Genomic DNA, 13,115 nt, shown 5'->3' with positions numbered 1-13,115 from the left:
ATAGAAGCTTGGCTAGCCAACAGGAAGCAGCGTAGGCTTAAATTGGTCATTTTTTGTTTGGCAAGATGTAACGGGTGGTGTGCCACAGGGATCAGTGCTGGGATCTCAACTTTTTACAATTTGTGTAACTGATTTAGATGAAGGGACCGAAGGTAAGGTTACTAAATTTGCTGATGACACAAGATAAGTAGGAAAGTAAGTTGTGAAGAGGACATAAGGAGGCTAGAAGGGATAGGTTAAGTGAGTGGGCCAGGATCTGGCAAACGGAGCATAATGGGGGAAATTGTGAAATTGTCCATTTTCGCAGCAAGAATAAAAAAAGCATTTTATCTAAGTGATGAGAGATTGCAGAGCTCTGAGATGTAGAGGGATCTGGGTGTCTTGGTGCCTGAATTGCAAAAGATTAGCATGCAGATAAAGCAAGTAATTAGGATAGCTAATAGAATGTTATAGTTCATTGTGAGGGGAATCAGATACAAAATTAGGGAGGTTATGCTTCAGTTATACAAGGCATTGGTTAAACCACATCTGGAGCACTATGTACAGTATTGGTCCCCAAGGAAGGATGTGTGGAAGTAAGTACGGAAGGATGTAAATGCGTTGGAAGCAATTCAGATAAGGTTTACCAGACTAATACTTAGAATGGGCGGGTTGTCTTATGAGGAAAGTTTGGACAAGTTAGGCTTGTATCCATTGGAGTTTAGAAGAGTAAGAGGTGACTTGATTGAAACATATTAGATCCTGAGGGGTCTTGACAGGGTGGATGTGGAAAGGATGTTTCTTCTTGTGGGAAAATCTAGAACTAGGGGCTACTGTTTAAAAATAAGGGGTTGCTCTTTTAAGACAGATGAGAATTTTTATCTCTGAGGGTCGAGAATCTTTGGAACTCTTCCTCAAAAGACAGTGGAAGCAGTCTTTCAATATTTTAAAGGCAGAGCTAGATAGATTCATGATAAGCAAGGAGTGAAAGGTTATTGGGGGTAGGCAGGAATGTGGTGTTGAGGTCACAATCAGATCAGACATGATCTGATTGAATGGTGGAGCAAGCTCGAGAGGCCGAATGGCCTCCTCCTCCTAATTCATATATTCATATAAAGGATTTTGTTACAAGTGCATTTAAGTGGCTGATATGTTTATATGACTTCATTAAAAAATCATACTTGTAGCAAAATTACCGTTTTTAAAATGTTTCTTCTCTACATTTTCATCATTGGATTCAAATGTACTTGGAAAAATTAGCATTTCTGCAACTTTTTCCATGCAGAAGGAAATTTGGCCCTTTGTCTCCATTTAATTATTTTGTCTGTTCTTTCTTTACTTTTCTGTGATCTCAGTAATCACTTTGTTGAATGACTGTATTGAGTTGTTTTATTGAAGCAAATCACACCAGCTGCAGGCTTCCATTTGCTGTGTGAAGTAATTAGACTGTAAAGACCTGAAAGTGAGACTTAGAGAGCAAGTGTGAATTTGTGGTGACATGAAAGCTGTGAAGAAAAGTCAATCTTGGTGCAAGTCTTCACCTTCAGACCTGCTGAGTGAGGAAACATACCCCAGCAACAAGCAAGAGTCCTTAGAGGTGCTGAAAAATCCAGAACACCGTAAAAGCAAGATTGTTTTTGCATTAAATAGCACCTTCCACAACCTCAAGGCACCTCAAAGTGCTTTATGGCCAATTAAGTGCTTATTGAAGACATTGTTGTAATGTGGAAAACACAGCATCAAATTTGCATACAACAAACTGACACAAATAGCAATGTGATAATGACCAGATAATCTGTATTAATGATGTTGGTTAGGGGATAAATATTGGCCAGGATGGGAGAAGTCCTCTGTTCTTTGAAATAGTGCAGTGGGATATTTTTAATGTAGGTGAGAGGGCAGACTGGATAGGCATTGGAAAGATGACGACTCTGACAGTTCAGCATTCCCTCAGTACTAGCACTGGAGCGTCAACCCAGATTGTGTGCTCAATTCACTGGATTGGGGCTTTCACCCACTACCTTCTGACTCAGATGCGAGAGTGCAATTAACTGAGCCACAGCTAACATCTGTGAGCAAAGAAAACCTCTGGGAGTCCTTTCCTCAAGTTTAGACAGTGATTCAGTGAGAACTTGCACCATGGAACAGCCCTGCCCAGAGGTGCCATGCTGGACAATAGAGAGGAAGGGTTGTACACTTTTAGACATTGTATCTGTTGTTGTGCACATCTTTCGTGGTTCTTTTGGTCTGACTTTTCATCCAGAGCTTGTATGTTGGCATTAACGGGGTCCATATTTAAGCACTCCTCTGTATTGCTAAAATAATAGAGCAATATTTATCTCACATTGGCAACTGTGTTCCAATTTAAAAATGGGCTCGAACTGTGCCACCAGATAAATATCAACCCACCAGAATGCCAGGCAGCAGCTTGTTTTCATTCAAGAGTAATACATCCAAAAATGACATTTGGAAAGCACTCAGCACTCTCCAAAGAGCTGGCAATTATTATGATTTAGGACATGTAGCAAAGCTGCCAAGTTCAGTCTCTCTCTCAACTTTTTTTGAACACTACTTCATTTCAACTTGTAAGTTATTTTCAGTGCAGCTCAGTTGGGAGTGCACTCACCTCTGAGTCCAGAGGTTGCTGTTTCAAGTCCCACTCCAGAAACTTGAGCACAAAAATCAAGGTTCACACTCTAGTGCAGTACAGAGCGAGTGCTGAACTATCAGAGGTACTGACTTTTGCATGGGACATTCAACCAGTCTTGCCTCCCAGGTAGGCATAAAAGATTCCATGGCACTATTTTGAAGGAGAGCGGGAGAGTCACCCTTGGTATCCTGGACAATATTTATCCCTCGATCAACATCACAAAAACAGATTACCTGGTCATTATCACATTGCTGTTTGTGGGAGCTTGCTGTGAACAAATTGGCTGCCATGTTTCCTACATTACAACAGTGACTGCAGTTCAAAAATACGTCATTGTCTGTAAGGTGCTTTCAGACATCCTGTGGTTATGAAGGTCGTTATGTAAATGCAAGTCTTTTTTCATATCTTTTTATTAACATGCATTAGTTTTGTTCACATTCCACTTCTCCTCCCAAAAGGTATATCCCATCTTTAAAGATTATGATTTTCCTCCTCCATCTCTACTGACCAGTCAGGTCAACTCCTTTCAATTATTTTTTTCTGATTATCTGAAATTAAGATTGTAGAAACTTTTCAACTAATTCAGTTTTGGTGCTCTCCTGATGCCCAGCAGGCAGACTGTACATTTATAGAAGATTAAGGGGTGATTTGATTGAGGTGTTTAAAATGGATTCAATATGGTAGGCATAGTAAAATTGTTTCCTGAGGTGGGGGTATCAAGAATAAGGGGAATTAATCTTACAATTAGAGCTTGACCATTTAGGATGGAAACCAGGAAGAACTTTTTCGCACAAAGGGGAGTGGAAATCTGGAACGTTCTCCCCTTAAAAACCTGTGGATGCTGGGTCAATTGGAGTTCCCAAGTTGGAAACCAATAGATTTTTATGTAGAGGTATTTTTTTCAATATGTTCATGGGATGTGAGCACCACTGGCAAAGTCAACAGTTATTGTCCATCCCTAATTGCCCTTGAGAAGGTGGCAGTGAGACTCCTTCTGCAGTCCACGTGTTGTTGTTATAAGCCACAGTGCTTCATAGGAAGGGAGTACCAGGATTTTGACCCAGCGACATTGAAGGAACTGCGATATAGTTCCAAGTTAGGATGATGTGTGGCTTGGTGCTGTTCCCATGCATCTACTGTCCTTGTCCTTCTAGGTGGTACAGGTTGGGGATTTGGAAAGTGCTGTCAAAAGAGACTTGGCAAATTGCTGCAGTGCATTCTGTAATGATACATCTGCTGTGCCACTGTGCATCAGTTGTGGAGTGAAAAAGGTGGAGGATAAGGTGCCAGTCAAGCAAGTTGGATGGTGTGGAGCTGCATGAGTGTTGGTTGAAGCTGCACTCATCGAGGCAAGGAATATAGCACCAAAGTGGGCGAATGGAGCTAAGATAGAGGTCAATCATGATCTATCTAAATATTAGAATAGGCTCGATGGGCTGATTGGTCTACTCCTCTTCCTATGTACTGTGCAGCACAGACTGGGATAATGCTTGGCAGGGCCCTAGTCTGTGCTGTATTGAGTTACTTCAGTCGGAGCTATAGTATTGGCACTAGGCAGTTAGCTTTAATATCCTTGAGTTAGATAAGGAAAGAAAATAATCCTTAGATTTCCATCCCTGATTGCTTCTGAATCCCTGTGTGCACTTGCATGTGTGGATATGCATTAGGCCTAACTGTGCTGATCAGATGGTTGAATTATCTGTTGATACCGAGTGGCTACTTGGATCAGGTAAAAGAAAGATCTGTATTCATATAGCGCCTCTGGACATCCCAAGCGCTTTGGAAAGAAATTGAAGTGCAGTCACCACTTATAATGCAAGGAATGCATCAACCAGTTTATAATGCAAGGGGCAAGTCAACCAGTTTACACATGGTAACTCCCGTAAATGGTGGGGAGATAATGACCAGGTAATCTGATGTTGGCCAGGAAAATGGGGCAATCTCCCATGCCCTTCTTCAAAATAGTGTCATTGGATCTTTTACATCTGCCTGTGAGGGTAGATGAAGCCTCGGTTTAAAATCTCTTTAACAAGATGGCAGCTGCACCAGTGCAGGACTCCCTCAAAATGGCACTGAAGTATTAGCCTAGAATATATGCTCAAGCCTTGTGAATGGGATTTGACCCAACAACTTTCTAATTCAGAGCTGCAAGTGCTACCACTGAGACTAGGCTGAGAGCTTGGTATTTGCCCTTCCACTTAGGGAACCATCAGAAGAGGAAGAAGTGGAGAAAGGCAGAGCAGAGAATTTGATATCAGCCAAACTCGACCTAATCTTCAGTTTATGTCCCATACCTGTGGATTTTCCAGTGGAATTACTGGACAGTGATCCAGAGCGTGAATCTATATTGATTTTTACCTGTATACAGTAAAGGCACTGAGGCCAATTGCAGCTGCTCCAGCTGTAATCAGTTCATTACTAACTGAGAATAGAGTGGTGAAGACTTACCAGCTGTATAGCATCAGGCAGTGCATTTCTTCAACATGGAGCAGGAAGGAAGTTTAAAAAAAAACTTAGGCCCAAACAAGAAATGATACACAGCTTGGACTTGTTATTTTTTTTACTTTCCGCCATTGATCATTTCCCTTACGTAAGAAGGTGAGAAAGCATGAGGGTGAAAAGTTCATTCAGCCCTGAATCTTGCATGAAACCATGTTTTAAAAAAAATAACCTATTGTTCTTTATCTATTTTGAGCTTGAAGCCTCCCCAATTAAAGCAGAATGGCCAGAAACTCCGTTTCATTTTTGTCTCCGTTATTCAACACTGACCAGTTATTTTCCACAGAGGATGTCCCTGAGGCCTAACGGCATACGCCCTGTGGTGATCCATGTAGCACTTCATCATCTTTATCCAATACCTTTTGCACAGAACTAATTGACACAGCATTCACTGGCTTTAGCTGCTAGTCTGCACCATGCATGCACTACTGTGTTTAAATTGTGATTTATTAAAATTCTCGAGTTGGTAATGCTGTAATAGGCCCCAATTACTTGAAATTAATAGGTAATGCAATACAGGGTAATAGCAACATTAGTTCTTCTTTCTTGCATTAGAGATGGCAAAATTTTGTCTGATCCTTAATAAACACAGCTGAAGTCATGTGACTTTCTTCAATTAACTATGAACAATGCCTTGGCAGATTCATTAGTAACAAAATATGGAGCTTGCTAAATTGTAGCCTTGCTTGGGCCTCTTTAATTTTTGTATCTGTGACCTTTTGTTCTGTCCCAAGTAGAATAGCATTATTTGCATCCCGTCATAAATACCTTGATCACCTATTTTTTAAAATGAAAGTAATTCAGACCTTTGTGTTTCACTTCATGACACATTGCCCTAACTCTCTTATAGATTAAATCTTGCTGACCTTCTGACATGCCCACAGCTATAATTAAGATCCTATTGCTATTGAAAAAGCACCTGTAGTGGCCAGTGCAGGAAGTACTGGTGTCCAGTATCTCTACACCCACAGCTACTCTTACATATACATTCAGTAACCACACGCTATATCTGGGTTTCTTTGTATAGAAACGTGAAAAGGGTTGGAAGGTTCAGGTGGTTTGCAGATGCCTTCAGAATCTGTTCCATATCCTATGTGGAGGTCAGTGAAAGAAAATTTGCATTTATATAGCGCCTTTCATTAATCAGGATGTCTGAAAGTGCTTTACAACTGATGAAATGCTTTTGAAGTGTAGTTACTGTTGTAATGGAGGAAACGTGGCAGCTGATTAGTGCACAGCAAGCTCCCATAAATAGCAACATGATAATGACTAATGATCTGTTTTTAGTGAGGCTGAGGGATAAACATTGACAAAGCAACAGAGCCAACTCCTCTGCCTATCTTTGAATAGTGTCGTGGGACCTTTCATGTCTGCCCGAGAAGGGCAGATAAGGCTTTATTTTAATGGCTCACCCAAAAGGCAGCATTTCACTAGTGTAACATTCTCTGTGCATGTTGGACATTTTATTATTTAAAAAAAAAGAGGTTGCCTTTTCTAAGCTAACAAACTTTGATGTTTGCTATCTCTCACTGTCATAGCTGCCCTTATGACTGTGCTTTTTCAAAGCTTTAAAATAGGCCTTATGTAATTTTGCATGGGTGCTGCACCAGAGCATTCTGTAAACCTTCTGACCCTGACCTTTCCACAGACAGATGGCAGCTTCCAGTGCCCTTTGCAAAGATGTTTCACCAGCTACATTTAGATTATATTTGAAACGGACTTTGGCTCTTGCCCGCCTCCAGGATTAACTGAGATATTTATTCTGCCTCTTGAAACTCCTAAATGTCAGCGTGGAGTTCACTTTTATGGTTCGCAGATGCTGTGTGTTTTCAGTGAAGCACTCTAAATGCTGCGGTAAAGCTACTGACAGTGACGAGAAGTCTGGCTAGGCTTCCGTAAAAGGGTGACCAGCGAGCAGCGAGAAGGCCTTCCACAGAAGCCGGAATCTGACTCATTTTGTCGTTGAATTAGCTTTCAGCAGCTGCCAAGGCAATGGGGCGCTACAGCTGGTCTCAACACTCCAAAGTGTAAAAGAGAGAAAGTAGGCACCACTCCTCATTGCTGTCTTATGAGCCCAGCTGGGAGTGGGTGTCGAGTGTGGACACCTACACGGCTGAATTACTTGTTGGCAGTCAAAGGTGGCTTTCTGGGATTGTCGGTGTTAGTTTAGTGGAGTTGCTTATTTGAGCCCATTTGCTTTTTCTCGCTGACCTCAATGCATTTCAGGGACCAGCCCCATTTTAAAGAAGCTTTAGCAAGCTGCTGGTGGGGGATTGGTTGAATGGATGAGAGTTGAAGGGGTGGTGATGATAAGGGTAATTGAGATGATATGGCTGCTGTAGGCTAGCAAACAAATCATATAGTGATAGATGGAAGGCTTTGAGTTACTGTTGGTATTTAAATAGGTGAACCGCCCATAAGGTGGTTTATGTATGAGAACCATTTAGCCTGTTTAACTGGCGCATTGGACTGTGAAGCACTGATAAACAATCTGGAATCTCAATAATGCTGGACATCAGCATGAAAACATTCAGCTGCATACAGTACCAAGGACAATCAGGGTTAAAGCCTGGCTTTTTGGTTTCAGTTATAGTTTTTAATATGCAAACATGTCTTCAGATGTGAACAAATCACATTTATTGCTCCCCCCACCCCAGTTGCTCCAAGAAGGTGTTGGACTCAGTCTAGGAACTGCTGCTGAATTGTCTGAGTTCCATTTGTTGAAAGGCAGAGGAAGCAGAAAAAACACTAAGTAAATGAATATTGTAAGGGAGGGCTTGACACACCCAGTCTAAAGGGATCTATGCACTGCCCCATAGAACATAAACAGTGTAGCTATGATAACTGTCTCCTCTTTGGAATTGGCCTTTGCATACATATTTTAAGTTACCTTTAATCAAAGAAAGCATTCGAAAGAGACTTGAGCTGCACAGCCTTCCAGGTCAAAGATTTTCTTTGAAAGTTAAAACATAAATTCTTCCATGAATTTAAAAATATAAGTTCTAGAATATGGAAAGAATATTGAGTGCACATCTTCCAATGGACTATGATATTTGCATGGATCACCTCCCCTCTGGCTCCTTTTCTTAAACCTGAGTCCTCTGGTTACTGACCCTCATGTCTGAAGAAATAGGCCAGTATTTAATGGAAGTGATGGGGATCTGACCTGCTGGCTGGAGAGCGGGCGAGAGACCTGTGTCACCTCCTTTCAGGAAGGTGCACTGAATTAAGTACTAATTGAGCACTTAATTGGGCAGAGACAGGGCTTCCCTGGGATCAAGGACCCCTGAGGGTGGAAATCCTGCACTGACCCCACCCCCAGGAGCTTGCAAGCAACCCCAATAAGGTTTGCTTTTTGTGCCAGTCCCCTGTTACTGTTGTGTTAATACCAGCAGCACAATGAGATCCTTAATTGGGAATTAATTGCTCACTTAAGGGCTTCAATTGACGGCAGGGTGGAAAGGCTGTCCATGGGCCTTGCTGCCCCGAACTTAATGTTGTCAAGGCGATGGGGACCCCAACTGCCACCCTGCTGCCTGATTAAATGCCTCCACCACCAAACTCGCCTTGTGGGGAGGGCATTAAATGCTGCCCAGGGTCTCTTCATTTACTTTACCAAAACGCCTCATAGTTTTGAACACCTTGGTTAAGACCTCCCCTTAACCTTCTTTGCTCTAACAATACACAACGTGAGGTAAGGTTTAACAGCCTTTCCAGCATGAGTCTAATCGCTTTAAATTTAGAACATTATACAATGGGGATTTAGAGGAAACACTGAAAATTCACATTAGCAGATAAATTAATTGAGTTAAGTGTTCTGATGTAGTGGGGGTGGAAAGCCATCAGTGCACAATAAAGTCAGCCTGTTTGAAACAGTGAGTGAGGGTTAAAAGCCGCACTGCCCAGGAGTCAATGGCCCATTCGCAGCTGAATTAGACCGATGCTCTTCATTGTGTCTCCAGTGGTTACAAGGAGTGCTTGGAGGTAACTTATTGCAGGAAATGGGAGAGCGTATTTGATCATGAAAACCAGGCAGCGTGTTTTTTTTTCTCACTGTCGTAAGCCTCTCATTGCATAACCTTTATAATTCCAGTTTGTGTTGAAAAGCTTCCTGAGAGCCTTAACAGTTTGTTCATCCCCTCACTAAAGTAATCTGCTCCCAGTGCAGCACATGCGTGGAGAGCATTATTCGTTTGCAGGACTGCCTTGTCTAGTTGCCACACTCTTCTCTGATAAGCGTTGCGGAGGGAGCTCAATCCAATGTTGTTCTTATTCCTCCTTCTCTGCCTTTAACAGCTGTCAGTGCAGAACCAAACTCGACTGAGCTACATCCTTTCAAAACCAAACTCTGACTGTCTGCCCACCTCGCCCACCCCTCTCCAAATCTCCAGGCAAAAGTTAAAGCGATGGAGACGTTTTTCAGAAGACATTTTAAGAAGACAGAATCTGGCATGCCTGGTATCATGTTCCCCAATCGCTGCCAGCGGGCGGGTAGGTGTGTGAGCAGCACGGTGCCTGGCAGTAAAGTGAGACGCCGTTCAAATGTTGGGATGCCATCGGCATTGTTGGTGCAGAGGCGTAGGTCCAGTGTCCAGATGCAGACTCTGCCCCCTCACCTGACCAGATCAGGGGGTGGACTCTCCAAGGGCAGCATGGCACGCCGAAGGTCCAGCACCACTGCCCCCCACCTCAACCCTAGATTTGCAGTCAAGCAGAAGCGAGGGGGAAAACTGAGAACCATTGACAGCCACCTGGTTGGGCCCTCCATGCTGCTGGCCAGCTTGATTCAGATGACTGAGGAAGAGGAGGGACAAGCTGGCAGAGTCAAGGACGATTGTGAGATGGAGGTAAATGCCACTCCTAACGATTCAGAGGGCGAAAGCTCTTCTTCAGGAGGCTTGGATGCCTCCGAGTCGTCAGCCGCAGGCAGCAGTTGGAGTGAGTTGGAGGAGGTGGAGTGGGAAGTGGGTACACAAACCCCACTTAGAATTTCAGAGACTTTCCAGCCTTCAGCCTTGTGTTACAGGCCTATTTACACCAAGCCTTTTCTCAGGGCCCCTCGCTGTTTGAGGAGGAACTCCTCCCACCTGCTCCCTGCAGAATCTGTCTACTTTGGGAAAACGACCTACGGATTGTGCGGGAATTACCGGAGGACGAACCAGCGCCGGCGGTCTAGCACCACCCTGCTCTCTGGCACGCACCGGGCATCGGCAGCAGCTTGCAGTCCTCCTGGTGCACCAGACCTGTACCGGGTGATGCCAGTGGGGAATAGGCGGCCATCACTGAATGTCAGGCGGGTGTCACGTACTCTGCCGCCAAGGTGGAGGCACGGCATTCGCAGAAATTCACTCCACTTGATACACAGGAGCTACATGGCCAAACATCCTCCATCATGGAGCAACTTTCTGTCGTATGTATACTTGTGGTCCACTCAGTTATCTTTTGAAGGAGGTGGGCAAGGTCTTATCAAGATGTGACGAGCTAGTGGGAGGTGGGTGTCGGTGTAGAGGAATGTTCTTGTTTTTGTTCTCCCTCTCTCTTTCCAAGTTAGCTGCCTAAATATACCCATGATCCCACCTTGGTTGTAAAGTGATTCTCTGGGCAGACAGCTGCAGCTGTGCCTCTTGTCCAACTCACCTGAAGTGCTGTGGAGGGGGACCTTCCTCATGTAGAAGTTGCTCCCCTGCTAGCCATTGATGAAACTTTAGAAATCCAAGGTTCTTTGAGTTTGAGGTTCTTCAATGGTAGAGCAGAGAACAAAACCATTCAGCTTATTGTGCCTCTTGTTGAAAGTGCTAGCCAATTAGTTCCCACCTTCATCCACCCCCCCCCTGTTCTTTCCCCTACAAATTGTCCCTTCAAACAGTGACCAAGCTGTAGGATATGAAGCAAAGAGTCTTGACATTTATGATTTTCCTTTTATTTAGCGAGCAGGGTGACATCATCATTAGGCTCCAAAAGCTGCTAATGGTCTGTTCACAGCAGTTAATGGCCACTCCTGGTCAGTGTAGAGCATTCACCATGACAACCGTTTATATCATGTAGGTCAAATGATAGTCATTTGGTAGTATAGGACTTGAGTATTGCTGAAAAAAGAGACACGCTGTCAAAGCTTTTCACCTTACACTTGAGATAGCTCACAAATTACCAACAGTTAAGGGGAACAATAACTTATACTGCATGTGAAGAGAGTGCTGGTTGGCTAGCAAGTGGAGGCATTGCCATGGAGAATGCTGCATGGAACCACTAACTGCCCAGCTTTGTTCAAGTTCAAACCGGGCAGGTTGACTCTGTTCAAGGCATTGTCCTGGGGAATGAACCAGGGAATGATTGTTCTGTAAGCTTTTAAGGTGCAATGTGTACACATGTTCCTTCTGTCTGTAAAGGACAGGGCCCTGTGTTTGAATATATGTGGCTTCTAGCATGTGTAAGTGAGCCAAAGCATGAGCCTGACCGCTGATCTTAAATTGATTTTCAGTGTAATTCTTAGCACAGTCAGGATTGTTTAGCAGGTGTTGTCTAATCACAGAGTCACATCTAATGTTGGACACTTTAAAGTTTTGTAAGCACGGGCTGGTGGGCACAGTCAGTACTTTGCCTCTGTCAACAGCCAAAGGGACATTTTGTTTGATACAATCCGTCAGTTATTGGAATGTACTCCCTACACACCTGGCATCACATTGGCACTGAAATTCATAAACCACATTGCTCATTTATGTGATTTGATAGCAGCATCCTGTTAGTGGAGAATACCACACATGTTGCTACTGCATAGTAACAGCATGCAATGGCTAGCTTCACCTGTTTCTCAAATTTTTGGAACACATTACTCTTCCAGTGTCATCTAACAGGATGCTGCTATCAAACCAGAAAAACACAAATGAGCAATTTGGTATATGAATTTCAGTGCCAGCATGTGATGCCAGATATGTAGGCTGTACGTCCAAACAACTGGCAAATTGCATCAAACAGCATGACCAACAGCTGTTGGCAACAGGCAAAGTACTGACCGTACCCAACCAGCCCATGCTTGCAAAATTCAAAACATAGTGTCCAATGTTAGATGTGATTCTGTGATTGGAGAACGCCTGCTAAACCATCCCAATTGTGCTAAGAGTTACAATGAAAACCGATTTAAGATGCTTGCAGTGTGGCTCACTTATACATGCTAGAAGCCACAAATATTCACACACACTACCCTGTCCTTTGCAGACAGAAGGAACGTGTACACTTTGTACCTTTATCAACTAAACAAAAGCTTACGGAACAGTCATTCGCCAGGGCAAATCCTTGACCGATTAGAGTTGACCTGCCCAGTTTGAATTTGAACAAAGCTCGGCAGTTAATTGTTCCATGCTGCAGTCTCCATGGCAATGCCTCCACCAATCAGAGTCCACTTGCCAACTGATCAGCACTTTCTTTTTATGCAGTATAAATTTTTGTTTCCCCATGACAGTTGGTAATCTCTTGAGCTATTCTGATGAGTGCAAGATGCAAAGCTTTGATAGCATGTCTCTTTTTTCAGCAATACTGAAATGATCATGTTGAGAGTTAATTCATGTATGTCTTGGACCTCTTTTGCATTTGACTGAAGTTTCCCCTTTATACAAATGGCACATTATACACGGAGTATTGCATGCAGATAGAAGGATGTTTGAAGCAGGTAATTTAATGTCATCTCCCGAGTCAATAGATTGTGGAAGTGAAGAGATTTAAAAACTTCCTGAATCCACTTCTATCTTTCCATTCTCATTGATTCAGATTTCATGCTGATGACACCTGAAGTTATGTTGGAGGAGTTCACTGCTCTCTGCAGTCAAGTGTGTGGTCATCTGTTCCTAAACGATTGAGGGAGACAGTACAGGTGCAAATTTGGGCTAGGAAAGTGGTTTAGCAGGCGTTGTCCAATCACAGGATCACATCTAACATTGGACGTTACAGTGGTGAGGTAATGGGGAAGAACAGCAGGGTATATTGATAGATTGAT

At 43.3% G+C, this 13,115-nt stretch overlaps 1 protein-coding gene across 2 annotated transcripts in view; it reads left to right on the top strand.

Moving 5' to 3' along the window:
* dgkza (diacylglycerol kinase, zeta a) overlaps nt 1-13,115 on the top strand; it is a 328,455-nt gene that overhangs the window by 57,318 nt on the left and 258,022 nt on the right. For both annotated transcript variants that reach the window (XM_041196989.1, XM_041196988.1), the window contains exon 2: nt 9,425-10,538. In XM_041196989.1, the coding sequence (XP_041052923.1) occupies nt 9,535-10,538 (1,004 nt within the window). In that variant the 5' untranslated portion in view covers nt 9,425-9,534. The remainder of the gene's footprint in view (nt 1-9,424; nt 10,539-13,115) is intronic.

Source organism: Carcharodon carcharias, chromosome 10, assembly GCF_017639515.1.
Source record: "Carcharodon carcharias isolate sCarCar2 chromosome 10, sCarCar2.pri, whole genome shotgun sequence".
Lineage (NCBI taxonomy): Eukaryota > Metazoa > Chordata > Chondrichthyes > Lamniformes > Lamnidae > Carcharodon > Carcharodon carcharias.
This window is presented reverse-complemented; position numbering and strand designations above follow the sequence as displayed.